This window comes from Numenius arquata, chromosome 9 (assembly GCF_964106895.1).
Source record: "Numenius arquata chromosome 9, bNumArq3.hap1.1, whole genome shotgun sequence".
In the NCBI taxonomy this organism is placed as follows: Eukaryota; Metazoa; Chordata; class Aves; order Charadriiformes; family Scolopacidae; genus Numenius; species Numenius arquata.
The window spans coordinates 4,970,078-4,986,219 of NC_133584.1; the positions used below are offsets into that span (position 1 = coordinate 4,970,078).

At 49.8% G+C, this 16,142-nt stretch overlaps 1 protein-coding gene across 1 annotated transcript; it reads left to right on the forward strand.

The window, feature by feature from the left end:
• The first annotated feature begins 464 nt into the window (after positions 1-464).
• Positions 465-15,762, forward strand: SLC7A14 (solute carrier family 7 member 14). The gene is made up of 7 exons (XM_074153249.1): positions 465-768; positions 6,845-7,081; positions 7,893-8,110; positions 10,053-10,199; positions 11,334-11,542; positions 12,095-12,972; positions 15,440-15,762. The coding sequence occupies exons 1-7, from the start codon at positions 465-467 to the stop codon at positions 15,760-15,762; spliced, it is 2,316 nt and encodes a 771-aa protein (XP_074009350.1).
• Positions 15,763-16,142: the final 380 nt, after the last annotated feature.

Consider the following 16,142-nt stretch of genomic DNA (forward strand, 5'->3'; position numbering starts at 1 on the left):
GCTTTTGGTAGCAATTAAGCCACGTAATGGGCATTCAGAGGGTATCAGGTTCCTGCTGCTTATGGGGCCGTATTAATAACTGCAACTAAAATAACTCAGACAAACACAAAGTGGCGGGGGAGGGGGAGAGCATCTCTGTTGTACAAAACAATTGGGATGGAGAAAGGAGATTTCTATGGAGCAGTAGCATTGGTGAAAGCAAAGCTACCCTTGGCCCCAAGGGCTCTCCCAGCACTACAGCCCAGCCAGAAAATGGCTCAGGGGCTCCTTTCAATTCCTCTACACAGAGCACATCCCTCTTTCTTTGCTATTTTGGTTAAAAACCATGTTGTAAGCACTTTTGCTCTCTCTTGCAGCCAGGCTGCCAGCGCAGGAGGGAGCCGGGGTGCGGGGATGCAGCCACAGCCCTGAGCAGGCACTGTCGAAACCATCCGTGACCATCTCCGTGGAGCCCAGCACCAGCCATGAGTGGCTTCTTCTCACGCCTGGACCCACGGCGGGTGCCATGGGGGGCAGCGGGCTATGCCCTGCGCACCCGTGTCCTGCGCACCAAGCCCGTGGAGTCAATGTTGGAGGGCACAGGGACCGCCACCGCCCAGGGTGCCAGGCTGGCCAAGGTCCTCACCACCCTCGACCTCATCTCCCTCGGCGTCGGCAGCTGCGTGGGCACCGGCATGTACGTGGTGTCTGGCCTGGTGGCCAAGGAGATGGCAGGACCCGGGGTCATCGTTTCCTTCATCATCGCTGCTGTTGCCTCTATCTTGTCAGGTGAGTCACGCAGGTGGGCTTTTTGAGGAACACACCGTCTCATCCATCCTCTGGCTCCATTCACGGGTGGATGGACACCTGGCAGGACCCATGCTCAGCAGCACAAGCTATGAGGGGGCAATAACTTCCCCTAAAATGGCCTAAAAATACCATTTCACACTGGGCTTACCCAGTGCTCATGCGGTGCACCATCTCTCATTGCCCAGACCAAACCCTGTACTGGGAGCCAGCAGCCCAAGTATAACTACCCCTGATGAGCTGCTGAAAGCTTCCTCGAGGATGGAGCCTGTGGTCAATGCATTTAAAACACCAGTGAGAGTTTTGCAGCACGTTTCCTAGGCAGAGATTGCAGCCAAGCCACAGCATTGGAACAAGAGCTCAACGTGGCTTGTGGGACCCTCTGTTTCAACAGAAAGGATATCAGTGGCTTGGGTAGCACCCGGGCCATCTGCTTTTGCTGTGGACATTGCTAACAGTTAAACAATTCCTCAATTAGCGTTGGAGTCGATTTTATTGGCAGGATCACTATTTGAATTTCCAAACAAAAACCCCAATAAACAAATGTGGGGAGAGAGAGGAATTATGTATTTTAGTGAGAAGACGGTGAATTCCATCTCCTCCGTAGGAACCCAGCTGAGCATATGGCTCGAGCTGCGGTTTCCACATGAAGCCGGTACTGCTGGCGTTTGTCCTTTCCAGATCAGTGCTAACACGATGATGTGATGTTCCTGCTCTCCCGGCTCAGAGGACTTTGCATGCTGTGTCAGTCTCGTATCCAGCTTTTATCCGCGGGTTGGATAAGGAAACTTGAGTAAATGGCAAAGGGCAAAATTGACAGAAGACAGGAACAGCAAACACAGCAAAACGACCTGGCTCAGCTTTTCAAGCCTCTGGATTTTTGTAGGGGGAGGTAAAAGCCACATCATGCTCTTTCCCTAGAGCTTGCAGTGCTGCTCTGTGGAGATGCCGCCAAAATTGGTGTGAGGTTGAACCTCCTACACACCTCGAGGCACAGCACAGGGACGAGTGTCATGCTCTCCCCAATGCCGTACCAGGGAAAGATCCCAGCGATGCTGGCTAGAGACCACCACACTGACAGTCCTGCCTCCCTGCTCCCCAGTAGAACCCCGGTGACAAGGTGGCTTGGACACATTTACCACTGCTTCAGCCCAGAACACGAGCTGACAGCGTGCAATGAGATCAGATGTTTGTTTGAGATCCCAACACAAGAAATGAACCAAAATGCCCATTTTTTTAACCGAGGCAGCAGATAGCTTCGGTGTCTTTATCCTTTCCCACTGTCCGCTTTCTCTCCTCTGTGAGGGTTTTGCTGGCTGGGATGCAAACCAAGAGCAAATGGAGCTTGGGTGGGTCTCATCTAACAAAAACATGCTGTCCTCCAAAAGGGGCTTTTTCACCCCAGACACAAGCCCTGCCCCTCAGCGGGGAGCTCCTCCTGCCTTCACCCACGGGAGCCCACACCGCTTCCCCCTCAGCTTTCATCTCCGCTTGCTTTTGTAGCCCTGGGAAAGTGTTTTCGCGAAGGATGCAGTGTTTTGATAGTTTCCTTGGCCGCTTCCTCACTTCATCGTTGAGGCTGCTCTTGTTTATAACAGCAACACGTTTTTGGCAAGTAGAACCAAGCAAGGGTTCAGGAGCCAGACGGGCTATCGGGCTTATGGGGGAAGTGATTTTATCATGGCCACTCCCGGCCTACGGGACACAGAGATGGGGCAAGCGTGCACGGACAGATTTTAAGGAGTTTCTCATGGTTTTAGGGCCAGATGAGACCACTAGATCACCCGCTCTCCCTTGATGTATTGAAGATCAGAGAGTCACATCCCACTGCCTGCAAAGCGAGCCCAGAAGGGTTTTGGCTAAAAGGAGCCCCTTCCAGAAAGCCATTCGGCTTCGCCAGGTGACCACCTCAGGGAAGCCCCACCGGGAAGGTCCCACTTGTGAGAAATCCCCGAGTCTCTCCATGCTGTTTAGCCCAGTTTCAGATAGGGATTTCTCCAATTTCATAATTTCATCTGCTCGACAAATTCCAGCTTACCTTCCTTTAGGTTTAAGCAACATGTGCCCCGTCAGGGTACTTACAGACATCATTGATTAAACTGGTAAATTAAATCCCTCTCTTTTATTCTCTTGCTAGAAGGCCTTTTATTCAGCTCCCAAACAGAAACATTTGCCCAAATTTCCTCCAGAAAGCCTCTATGCAGCGCACACCGCAGGCTCCCTCCATCAGCCGCGACCGACAGGATTTCCCACTCTCATCCCCATCTCTCACCAAAACCCCTTCTTGGCAAAAATCAGCAGTTTTCATCTTACCCAACCCCCCTTACCCTTTCCACAGACTTTCCCACCAGCCATTGCTCATCCCTTTAGTGGTCTCCTTTCCTAAAGTAATACAACCTTTGCATTTTGCAAACTCCTTACTGTGAGCTCAGGCAAGGCTCAGGTCCTCCCCCATGATGGTTAATGGTGTGGGAGAGTTTCCACTGCCACACAACCCCACAGGCTTTGATGCCAGGCTGTGCAAGAAGAGATTCTCCCACAGGAACTTCTCTGCAACCCCAGCAACCCTTGATGAAGGTTTCAAGCACCAAGCCACACAGTTTTGGAGCGCATTGCCATGCTCTTACCTGGTACCCATGTGGGAGCAGGCTCAGAAACAGCCAAAGTGCACGATGGAGGAGGGAAGAGATGAGCATGTGGCTCAGGTGCTGCCTGGCTGCAGGACAAGGGCCAGGATGAGGGGCTCCAGCTGCAGCTGATCATGAGCTGCTTGGGCAGTGCTGGAGAAGCAGCAGTCCTTTTTCTAAGGAAACTTTCTTTATGGAGCTGCCTTTTATATACCTGCATGCAGTGGTCATGAAATACACTGGACAGGCTCAGTGGCTTGCTGAAAATAGAATTTTGCCACATACCTGCCTCGATAAATTGGCTGCTCTTGTTTAACGAAGGATGGTCCCTCTGGAATTCTTGCATGGTAGCATGAATTAATTGGTGTTACCTCCAGTGCTGCTGAAAGGCTGTTCCCCGAAGGCTTATTTCACCTGAAACATCACTCCCATCGTGCCAGTGCCCTGTGGGTTGTCGCATGGTCCCTGCGTGTCCTCGTGCCCAAGCCACCACTAACACAAAAACGTCTAATGTAGATGTGCTGTATGGAAAGCTGCGGTGCCTCACCTCCTACCCCCAAACAAGATAAACCAGGGAATGGAGAGGTCAATTAAATCTGGAAAATGAGGATTTGTAGATCAGATCTTGGAAGGGACGATGCCATGGACCAAACAACTCAGCTGTGTTTATGTCCTTCTGAATAATGTCAATAACTGTATAATTACACCAGCATAACGACTGTCATGCCAATTACACAGTGTAGCTGATGCTCAAGGAAAAGAAATGGTCTTTCATAAAAAGGCTGCTCTTCCAAACAACCACTTTGTTGGCTTGTTTTCTGCAGAAACTTGCAATCACTCTTGGTTGGGGAGTAAAAAAAGAAATCTGTCTCCAAATTCAAAGAGTGGTGGTTGGGAGAGTGTGCCCAGCGGGGACTTCGGGAGAGCTGCGTTGCTCCGGGTATTGGGGAATAGCTGCGAATAACTGAGTAACACGGTTTTATTATGCAGTTGTATTGCAATAATAATAATAATAATAATAATAATAATAATAATGCAGATATTAGGGAGATAAAAACTGCACCCTAATAAATGATGATATTATCTGCACCCAGATAAAATCTGCACCCTAATAAATCATGATGGTATCTTCCTTTTTAAGCAGAGAGGGGAGTGCTGTGAACCCCGTTTCTGATAGAGGACCTGCAGCACCCCAAAGCAAAGTGGTTTGATTAATGCCGTCCAATAACGGCCAGTGGTAATCAGGGATGGACGGCAGATCTTGCATCTCATGTCCCCCGGACTGGATACTGCATGCTATGATAAAAAAAAAGTTTATTTTCTTAATATACGCTGATACCTAATGCAGATATCCACAACGTGTTTCTGTATGCAACGCATAGTCAAAGACTACTCTTCTATTTTGGGATCCTAGTAGAGTAATTGAAAACTCAACCATTTTATACATACTAATATCTTTGCTTTGCCATTATCATTCTGTATCAATAACAATCCTCTTTAAGCCTTATCTTGTCATCGGCTAAAAGCAGAGCTGCCTCCAAGAATGATTATATGATTTTAAAGGCCATCAAAGAGAGAAACTAGATACTTGTCCCCACCAGAGCACCTGTTTCATAAATCATTCAGGCCTCTAGTTATCTGTGAATGTCTTACGTTCACCGAGTGCATGCATTTTTCATCATCTTTGAATAATGACTGTCTGTAGGGCTGGGTGACGGGGATGTCTTGCTGCTCCTGCGGTTGGGCCTGCTTTACAGAAATGAGGTTTTGGAGAGTCCCATTGAAAAGCACTGCCAGCATCACGTTTAAGAAAGTTAAACGGTGAATGGAATATCAAAACCCTCCAACACCAATAAAAGAAGCACCAGCAACTTCAGCTTAGGGTTTCAATAATTCTGTGTTCGTACTGTGTGAAAACTGCACTTACAGTAAGAGCAGCGACCTCATAACATTTTTATAAATTATTCATTCCTCTCTCTGTACTGAACTGATTGCAATTTTGAAGCAATTATTATCATCTAAATAGAGAAAAGTAGTTGATAAAGAACTCAATAATTACTACGTGTTTACACAACGATAATAACAGCCCTAACCTGTTAATCCATAGGAGCTGAACTGGGGTCCTCAGGACAGAGGCTTACGCAGTGCTAGAGATGCAGGATGCAGTGTGCCCCTCCAGCACTTGTTCTGACTAATATTTGGGGAATTTATGACTAAGACCATCCATTCCTTTTAAATAAAAGATAATGGTTGTTTTAAGACAGCCATGTGTCAGGGTCAGGTTTTTGTTGAACAGTGTCCTGACATAGTAAGTACACAAGGAGTTTGGGAAGTATTAAAGTCCACTGAAATCTCCTCCCAAACAGTTCCAGTTAAATCCTTCTTTTCGCTTCTCTCCTCTCCTTCTACAAAGTTAGTTTTGTGATTATTCTGCAGAATGAGGCTTCTATGTAACCTTTTTAAGTGTTAAAATAACTTACATTCTCTATGCAAGATAGGTTCAAACTCCTCTCGCCTGGGTACGAATGAGAGCAGGGATGATCAGGACAGTGCTCGTGCCTGGATCTGCATAGCAATAATCTAAGATAAGCATTTGGAGATTGCGCTGTCAGGGCAGGGAGCGGTATAGCCTTGTGTGAGCCCTCCTGTGGCATCTTACTCTAGGATGCGGCTGGCCAACACCGGTCCAGGATCCCAAGCAGTGGCTATAACCATCCCCAACCTCCTTGTGCCCCTCGGTGCTTTGGAGAAACCCAAACACCATCCTCTGGCAGGTCTCACTGTAACCACCTTTTCCCTGGCAAACCCCAGGGCTATGATGGGTTCTGCAGCCAAAAGCGCTGGGAACTTGTCAGAATACTGATATCACAAATAAAACATTTGATAAAATACCAGGAAAAGTGGCAAAAATCATATTATGGTGTCACCTGTTGGATGAGGAAGAGGAGGTACCTGTCACCATCAAAGCTACCACAGGGAAATAGGGCCCCCAGGACCACACCACCAGTGCTGCCCAGTTCTGCTCCCTGTGCATGAATTCACTCCCAGCTTTGGTTTTATATCTGGGGGCGCTGCAGCTGGCCATACCAGAGGGGGTCACATCAGGGGCACACATCTGTGAGAAGGTTCTTCTACAACAGGCTCTAAAGTTTTGGCATAGTTTGAACTGAGCATCCTCAAAATAAAAAAAAATAAAAAAAGAAGAATCCCTCACAGCTTGATTTTAAGGGGAAAACGAGCTGCTTTTTAAGCCAAGCTGTTGGGGACGGAGAGTCACCATGGCCCCCTGGGATGACTCTGAGCTCCTCCTGATGCTGACTACAGCCCTGGGCACCTCCTGGCACCTCCAGGCAGGTGGGACCAAGGCAGTTTTACTTTTTTTCCTTTTCCGAGCACATTTTCCTTACGTTGCTTTGTATTTTTCCAAACAGGCGTTTGCTACGCTGAGTTTGGCGTGCGGGTCCCCAAGACCACGGGCTCTGCCTACACCTACAGCTACGTGACGGTAGGGGAGTTCGTGGCGTTCTTCATCGGCTGGAACCTCATCCTGGAGTACCTGATTGGCACGGCCGCGGGGGCCAGCGCCCTCAGCAGCATGTTCGACTCACTGGCCAACCACACCATCAGCCGCTGGATGATCAACAGCGTCGGGACATTGAACGGACTAGGTGCGTCACGCTGTGCATAGCTACCTGTGTTAATTAGGGCCTGAAAAGTAATTGGAAGCTCGTTCAGAAGTCAGACATGGATATTAGGGCTTCATTCATTATTTACCGTCTGTCTGCTTCTGGTACTTTGCCTTTGCAGTCTGGTTCGCAGAAAGGATTCGGGGGGATGCGATACATGATACTTTGAGCCCCTTTGGGATCATAGAATGGTTCGGGTTGGAAAGGACCTTAAAGATCAACCAGTTCCCACCCCCCTGCCATGGGCAGGGACACCTCCCACTAGACCAGGTTGCTCAAAGCCCCATCCAGCCTGGTCTTGAAAACCTCCAGGGATGGGGCAGCCACAGCTTCTCTGGGCAACCTGGGCCAGTGTCTCACCACCCTCACAGTAAATCCTTGTAGAAACTCAGGCCTGTTGTGGCCCTGTATGACCAGGAGTTCCAGCAACGGTCTGTGGTTCCTACCAGTAAGTAAACCAGCTAGCCGTCCTGCACCTGTGTCATGAAAACTTAATGTTTGATTGATTTTTAATTAGTACTTGGCAGATGTTACACAAACTGGGACTTGATCGTTTGTTTACTGCCCTCCCAAAACTCCTAACAGTGTCTTGAGGCATCAAGATTTATCACCTTAATAAAACAACTTTAGCTAGCAGAGTCAAGGGCATCTGGCCACCACGTTTACAATGTGACCAAGGAGTTCTGCAAAGCCTCAGGGTCTGAAAAGTGTTTTAAAAAGCCCCCCCAGAGCTTCTGGAGATGCTGTCCACCGCTATGGATGGAAAGTTACACACCTCTTTTCTCTTATCTAGGAAAAGGAGAGGAGTCGTACCCTGACCTTCTTGCTCTGGTCATTGCTGTCATCGTCACCATCGTTGTAGCCATGGGGGTGAAGAACTCGGTGGGGCTGAACAACGTGCTCAATGTCATTAACCTGGCAGTCTGGATCTTCATCATGATCGCTGGTCTCTTCTATGTCAAAGGTGACAACTGGGCTGAAGGGCAATTCCTGCCCTTTGGATGGCCAGGGGTAAGTCCTGGGTGCATGGAGGGACACGCAACACCTAAGCAGTGCCACCTCCCTGCCACTCATTCAGTTTTGGTCATGGTATAGGCACCCTACTTCCACAGCACTCCCCAAATCTCAACCCTGCTAGAACCTCCTTTGGCCAGGGACCTCCAACTTCTACCACTGCAGGCTTGGATCCAGACCTCCTCACTCCACCAAACCCAAAGACCACAGCAATACTTTGCCTGTATCTCCTGCCATTTCCTAGAATAAACCCAGAACATTTCCAAAATGTCCTCCTGGAGAGCCAATCTCCACATGAAAGTATCCCCCAGGAAATGCCACTAATTGCCAGGCGATGGAGCAAAAAGCAGTGGCCATCTGAGACAGGGCTCTCAGGAGGAGCTGGCTCAGCCTCTGCGGAGGGGGGAGATACTTGTGTTGGCTGGTTTTCAACAACAATGTTCTCAAGCATTTGTTTTGAGCACTTCATAATGCCACCTGCCAGTACTTATTTTATGGATGTTCCCTCAAAGCTTACCGAGAATTTGGACATATTTGGCTTTTTTAGCTTGCTTGCACTGGTTTTTATCCAAGGATGAACAGAGACTGAAAATATCTCAGCTGGCCTGAACCCAAGATAATTTCTCAGATTTACACTGCTCGACTCCATCGGAGTTTTGTGCAGAAAAATAAGCAATAAAGCAAAGTAAACTAAGAATCTTGATTATTGAAAAGTTCCCAAGCTGCCATACGGTCCCTGCACCTCCCTTCAGTAAATCAATACCTCTCTGCCAGGGAACAACAGTGAGGAGAAGAGCACTGAGGCCCCATTTGAGAGCAGAGGTCATATTTACCTTTGGATTACGCTTGGCTTTTTGTGCCACACAATGGGATTGAAAAAGAGAAAATAGAAAATAGCTGTTTTGCTCTAACTTACCCCTCCCAAATACCTTCTGACAAAAATAGAGTTTTAAAAGATGCATATCTGAAGCACATCAAAATCAATAGGGTCTTCCCGTCATTTTCAACTAGTTGGCTGTCTCCCAAATTGTTTGTAAAAGTAAAGCCACTGCAGCACAGGCATGAGATCCCCAGGAGCAGAGGGGACACTTAAAAAAGGTAATTGCAGGTAATTCACCCCTGAAAGAGGTGAACTGTACTGTCTGCTCCATCACTAAACAGCCGAGATGACAGAAGTGTGATGGGCACGTGGTACCCAGCTCGCTAGACGTACGCGAGGGTTTTACAACTGCAAATTAGCTCACTCGCAGCCACGCAGTCTTTAGCCTTCTTCAGCTTTCCAATCCTATAAACGTCCTTGCTAATATTGTGTATTTAAAAAAAAAAAAAATCACATTACAAAAAATAATAACTATACAGTACAAATAACTCCTCATCCAAGTGCTCCAACGTGTGCTCCTAACCTGCCTGCAGCTTCCAAGGAAAACAGGGGTTGTTTGGAAAGCGGCGCACATCTGACTGTGGCTGCTCTCTTCGGCTTCCTCTGCTGGCGGGTGTCACTGCCACATGAGACCATCTTGCTAAGACGGAACACGTAAACATGCCACAAATCCCTACTAATATAAACGGATTTAGGGAGGAGTATTGTGAGAGCAAACCCGAAATCGGTTAATTGTCTCTTCCGTCGCTGCCAGGATCTCCCAGCAGATTCAGGCACAGGTTTGTGGTGCACCATGAGCGAGCTGCAGATGCCTCCAGCGCCTTGAGCCACACGTTGAAATCTTTTCCCTAGACCAAATCACTGCTTTATGGGTGTTCCCAGGGGCAGTCCCCAGATGGGAACACCCAATTCAACGTGTGCCCCCCAGCCCCGATCTGCCCCACTCCCCCTTTAGCTCCAACAAGGCAGAACTGAGCTCCTTCATTTTTGCTCGGTTCCCTCTCCCTGGCTGTGTGGCAGTGTCCCTCCTGTCACTGAGATACTCGGTCCTCCACGCAGGTGCTCAAAGGGGCTGCAACGTGTTTCTATGCCTTCATCGGCTTCGACATCATTGCTACCACGGGAGAAGAAGCCAAGAGCCCCAACACCTCCATCCCCTACGCCATCACGGCCTCGCTCGTCACGTGCTTGACAGCATATGTGTCCGTAAGTACTAGCTATGCGTACATAAATGTACATAAATATATATGTATGCATATATAGATATAAATACATATATAGGGTATATATATATTTAAAAAAAAAATATATATATATGTATAGCATGTCCCTTCTGGGCATCTGCATGGCTCCCCTCCCCATGAGCCAGGGTTCCAGTCTGACTTCTGGGCAAGGTCCCTTTCTTTGGTGGGAACTGAGACATCAGCTGTGTTCCCATGTGACTGCAGTGTCCTGCTGAGGCTCCCCTCAATCCCAGCCCGCTTTGCCCCCAGGCTCCTGTCACCCTCCTGAATTCTCTCTGATGGCTGCAGGGAGATGGGGGCAGCCGTTTTTTCCCCCTGTACCTCATCCCCGTCCGCAGCTATTTTTGCATCCAGAAGTGCAAAGATGAAGGAGCAGCAGCATTGCAGCAACTTTTCTCCATGTTTTGGGGAAAAGCGGCACTGCCTCTGCCAGAGATGTGGGAGAGGGTCCAAGTAAGGGAAAGAATGGACAGGGATGGCCATGCGAGAGAAATCCAGGTGCTCTATGCCCCAAGAAATGCAGAGATTTTCACTGTAAAAGAGCAAAATTGAGTCACGAAGGAGAAAAAAATATTGTTCTAATAATTTCACAGAAACTCACCCACCGCCTGTCCTGCAGCATGGTGGGCTTCCCTCGAAACCACTTTCTCTTTGGCTCAAATCGGATCAGAGTGTTGCCCCAAGCACTACCGTCTTGGGTTTTGGGCCTGTCCCACGGAGAGGGCATGACTCAAGCAGTGATGTCCCCACACAGGAACATGGCCAATGTGAGTGTTGCTAACACCACCGAGTCCCACCAGCCTCCTGCATCAAGGTATCACAGAATGATATGGGGTTGGAAGGAACCTCTGGAGATCACCTAGTCCAACCCCCATGCCAAAGCATGTCCACCTAGAGCAGGTTGCACAGGAATGTGTCCAGGGGGGTTGCCTTCAGAGGCCTTACCTCTAGCATTTTACATCCCCTCCACAGGGGACATAGGGATATAATCCAAATCAGACTTGAAATTTTTTGGCTTTCCACCCTTGAGGAGCAGCCCCTGTGCCCTGCAAGTCCCCAGCTGACACCCGTGTCCTGCTCCTCTTGCCTTCCCCAGGTGAGCATCATCCTCACTCTGATGGTGCCGTACGATGCCATTGACACCGAGTCCCCGCTGATGGAAATGTTTGTGGTCCACGGCTTCTATGCAGCCAAGTTCATCGTTGCCATTGGGTCCGTGGCCGGCCTGACCGTCAGCTTGCTGGGCTCCCTCTTCCCAATGCCAAGAGTCATCTACGCCATGGCTGGTGACGGGCTGCTCTTCAGGTCAGTCATGCCCTTGATGGTGTTTATTTTTGCACCCTTGAGACCCGGAGGGAAAGTGTGCTGGGGGGGACGGGGACTGTCCCACACCAAGACAGCCCGGTGCCATCACCGCAGGGAGCACAGGCTTGGTGTTTGCAGAACAGGGCACACACCAAAGCAAAATCCTAAGGAAAAAGAAATCAGGAGAGAATCTACACAAAAGATTCATTTAGTGCTGGTACCCGAGATACAGGTTATGGGAGGACGAGCATTTAATTCAAGGATTACTTGCAAAGGAGAGGAGCTTAAATGCATAAAATTTTGGCACTTATTTGCAAGTGTCCCAGTCCTCATTTCAGATTGCACAGAGCTGGTCAGACCTAGGTCTAACTCCAGACCCAGCCTCAGCAGTATTTCCAGTCTCTGGATGTATGGAGTCTAAAGTCCAAAAAGCAGTGAGAGCTGAAGGGTTCGCGGCTCTGAGCCTGGTCCCTCCAGCCGGGTAAGGGTTATGGCAACAGGGAACTACTGCCTTCTGCAATTTTAACTTTCTGCCACTCTTTCACACTCCAGATTTTTGTCCCACGTCAGCTCTTACACGGAAACTCCCGTAGTGGCTTGTATCGTCTCTGGATTCCTGGCAGCATTGCTCTCCTTGCTGGTCAGCCTGCGGGACCTGATAGAAATGATGTCCATTGGCACACTGCTCGCCTACACACTGGTCTCCGTCTGCGTCCTGCTCCTCCGGTACCAGCCCGAGAGCGACATCGATGGCTTCGTCAAATTCCTCTCCGAGGAGCACAGCAAGAAGAAGGAGGGCATCCTGGCCGACTGCGAGAAGGAAGCTTGCTCCCCAGGGAGCGAAGGAGAAGAGTTTGCTGGCCCACCAACCAACACATGCGGGGCAAAAAATCTGCCATCGCTGGGGGATAACGAGATGCTAATTGGGAAATCCGATAAATCCACCTACAATGTGAATCACCCCAATTATGGCACGGTTGACATGACCTCAGGGATAGAGGCAGATGAGTCTGAGAACATCTACCTCATCAAGCTGAAGAAGTTGATTGGCCCTCGCTACTACACGATGCGGATCCACCTCGGACTGCCGGGGAAAATGGACCGCCCCACGGTGGCCACCGGCCACACGGTCACCACCTGCGTCATCCTGCTTTTTGTCCTCATGTTCATCTTCTGCTCCTTCATCATTTTTGGGGCAGACTACATCTACGAGCAGAGCTGGTGGGCTGTCCTCCTCGTTGTACTGATGATCCTGCTCATCGTCGTGCTGGTGTTTGTGATCTTGCAGCAGCCAGAAAACCCCAAGAAGCTGCCCTACATGGCACCTTGTCTGCCCTTCGTCCCTGCCTTTGCTATGCTGGTGAATATCTATCTCATGCTGAAGCTCTCCACAGTCACGTGGATCCGATTTGCCGTCTGGTGTTTTGTAGGTGAGTCCCAGATTCATTTATTTTAATTTTTTAACTGACACTCTTTTGAAAGGATATTAATAATAACTTCCCTAATTAGAGTGCTTAGGCTGATGCTTCTTCAGCTGGGACTATACCCAGTCTTTTGCATTTGCCCCTTGTCATCCTGAAGTTCTTAGAAACCTCAGTTAATCAAGCCCCCGAACCGCAGCTAAATGGAAAATTACACCTCCAGAAGATGTCAGTTTGATGGAAGTAAACTGATTCACACAAAGGTGACTATTTTGATGAGTCTTTTGATGGAAAGTAGGTGGGTTTTGGAAATTGCCTTGCAGGCAGGTTTCCTACAGAAATCTGCCTGCTTTCTTGCTATTTCACCCACTTGAGCTCTTCAGCAGCCCACACCGAAATCTCAGCACTGCACTTCCAAAGCCCAGAGCTGCCCAAGCCCAGCAGCCCTGGGAGAGGCAGAGCCAAGAGATCTGTGGGCTGTATCTCCTTTTCTTGGTGTAAGTTCTTAACTTTGCGGCAGGGGGATTTCAGGACTCACAGGCTCTGTTGTGGACTTCTTTTTTTTGCCAAATTTAGGCTTCCTGGCACGTAGCCGGGAGCCTGGCATGTCCATCGTTCCCCTTGTTTAATATTGCAACCCGCTCACTCCTCAAACCCAAGAGAAAAAGAGCACTTCTCATAGTTCCTCCTGAAGGCTACCAAGTCTGGAGTGTAGAGAACTGAAGCGACAAGGCAGTATCAAAGCCAAGGACTCCTTAGAGAGAAATAATAACCCTATAGATAAACTTATATATTGCAGCAGCCTACAGGAGCTTCAGTTGCAGACAACAGACTCTGAGCATGGTGCTAGCACCCAAAAGGACCATCCCAGGCCAAGGATCCCACCAGCAGCCCCCTGCTTTGGGAACAGGGTTCAGAGTCCTGAGTCGAGAGGGAGAACGTGGTGGGGAAAGAGAATGAGGATTGATGCAAAGGTGGTAATCAGAAACCACCTCTCATAAAGGCAGGAATCACCCCTCCTGGAGGAGGGGTGAGCAGATACAGGCCACCACGCTGGGCTCACCAGTCTTCATGCTTTTCTGAGGTACCTCCTGATGTTTGACCTCAGCTGGCAGAGCAGGAGATGACATGAACAGATCGTGGATCTCAATTTGGCGTCTCAGAGAGTTTAGAGTAGTCTCACAGTTTCCATCCTTCAGGAGGAGGTTGCTACCACCTTTTTTCCTCCATTTTTACCTTTCCCACTTTTGCTTCGTGGTAAGGACATCTGCTATCCTGAGTCAGTCCTGCAAGACTGAGTTCCCATAGCAAAGCTCTGCCTCTGAGAGTCCCTGAAGCCCAAGCTGGGGACTGTTGACCAGCAGCTGCCCCGTGCACCCTATGGGCTGGAAAAAGCATGGTCAGTGGTTTTTTTGGCCCTCAAAGGCAACAGGTGAAGTTGCAGAACCAGGGAAAGCCCTTCTACCTGGAAGCAAAGTGACTCCAAAGCATCAGTTTAATCCACTGTGATTAAATACTTTCCCCTGTGGTTACATCTAATACCTCTTCAGCTGCTAGCAATGGCAATGAGTCAATTAAGCCACTCCATTAAGGTGTGATGGACTCCACGAGCCCCATCCAGGGCTGCTCACCAGCTGGGGGAGGCACATCCCATTTGATTTCCTGGTAGAGATGTGCCGTCCTGCCACACAGACTCTGGATTTAACCCCACAAGCAGTCCCTCATGGCCAGTCCACGGCATGTGGACAAGTCTGGGTTTCTCTATGCACACATCTGGGGTAGGTTAATCCCAGGTTCCACTGGAAATTGGATCTCCTGATACATTTGCTTCCGGGAAAAGCATTGGTTTAGGAAGGTGAGATCAGGTAGGGCTAGAGGGAGAAGATTAATTTAAACTCCTGAAGGGAGGAAGACAGGATTTCAGAGCTGTTTTGATTCCAAATACGCTTGTCCTGACAACCCTGAGGCACACATGGCTGCAAGCACCAGCAGGAGAGAGACTGAGTGCATAAGAAAACTCCAGAGAGAAAAAGATATCTGGGAGGGGAACAGGGTGGAGGTGTGGGTTGTCGGCGCTTGGTAGCCTCCACACGTCTGCTGGGAGCTGCTGTCCCACCAAAACTGCAGATGGCACAGTCACATGGCCAACAGTGATCCCAGCTGATGTTTAAAACATACGGACTTTGGAGTCGCAGCTGGGAGCCCGAAAACACAAACTCAACAGATTTGAAGAGCAGACATCAACTGTAAAATACACTGGCTTAAAAAATATAGGTGCGTTTAGATACACTTAACCCTCACCCGGCGCTGGGTGGGAGGATGCTGGCAGTGAGCCTGGCTGGATCCCCCACCCACCCCTGACGTAGGTTTTGGGGGGCAGGTGCTGTTTTGGGGCATGGCCAAACATTTTTTATCTGGGGTTTTGGGGCCAGTGTGGGCAGCCGGGGTCCAACCCTCTCCCTCTTGCCCACCGCAGGTTTGCTCATCTACTTTGGCTACGGGATGTGGAACAGCACACTGGAGATCAGTGCCCGGGAGGAGGCCCTCCACCAGAGCACCTACCAGCGCTACGACGTGGACGTCGATCCCTTCTCCGTGGATGACGGCTTCTCCTACGCTACCGAGGGTGAAGGCTTCCCAGGCTGGGGTCCCTCCGAGGACAAGAGCTTCTCGTACCAGCAAATGGCGGGAGCAAAGGAAAGCCATCGGACGAGTGGCAGGTCGAAAAGCAAAGGCAGGCACAAACCGCCATCGGAGGCTCTCATCGCCAACGATGAGTTGGACTACTCGCCTGAGTAGTGGGGTGGGCAATGGGGCATCGCGCCACCCAGCCGATGAGGAAGGGTGCCTGCGGCTCCCCTGTCCTGCCCCATCCTCCCCGGGTCCTCCACCACCACCCCGCTCACCTCTGGTCCTCGGGACACGCTCTGCAATTGACGTTGACCACGAACCAAACACACCCGTGGCCCGTCTTGGCTCCCCCAGTCAGGTCCCACTCTGGTGAATGCTGGCTGATCCCCCAGCACTGGTTGACCTCCCGGCACTTGCCACACCAGTGGAGGTAGTGGAGTGGGAGATGTGCCAAACTGGGAGGGCGTTGAGAGGTGGAAGGAGCCGCATGAGGGCATGAGATGAGTTGTCCCCAGGGAATGTCCACCCGATGGCCGCAGCAGTGGGAT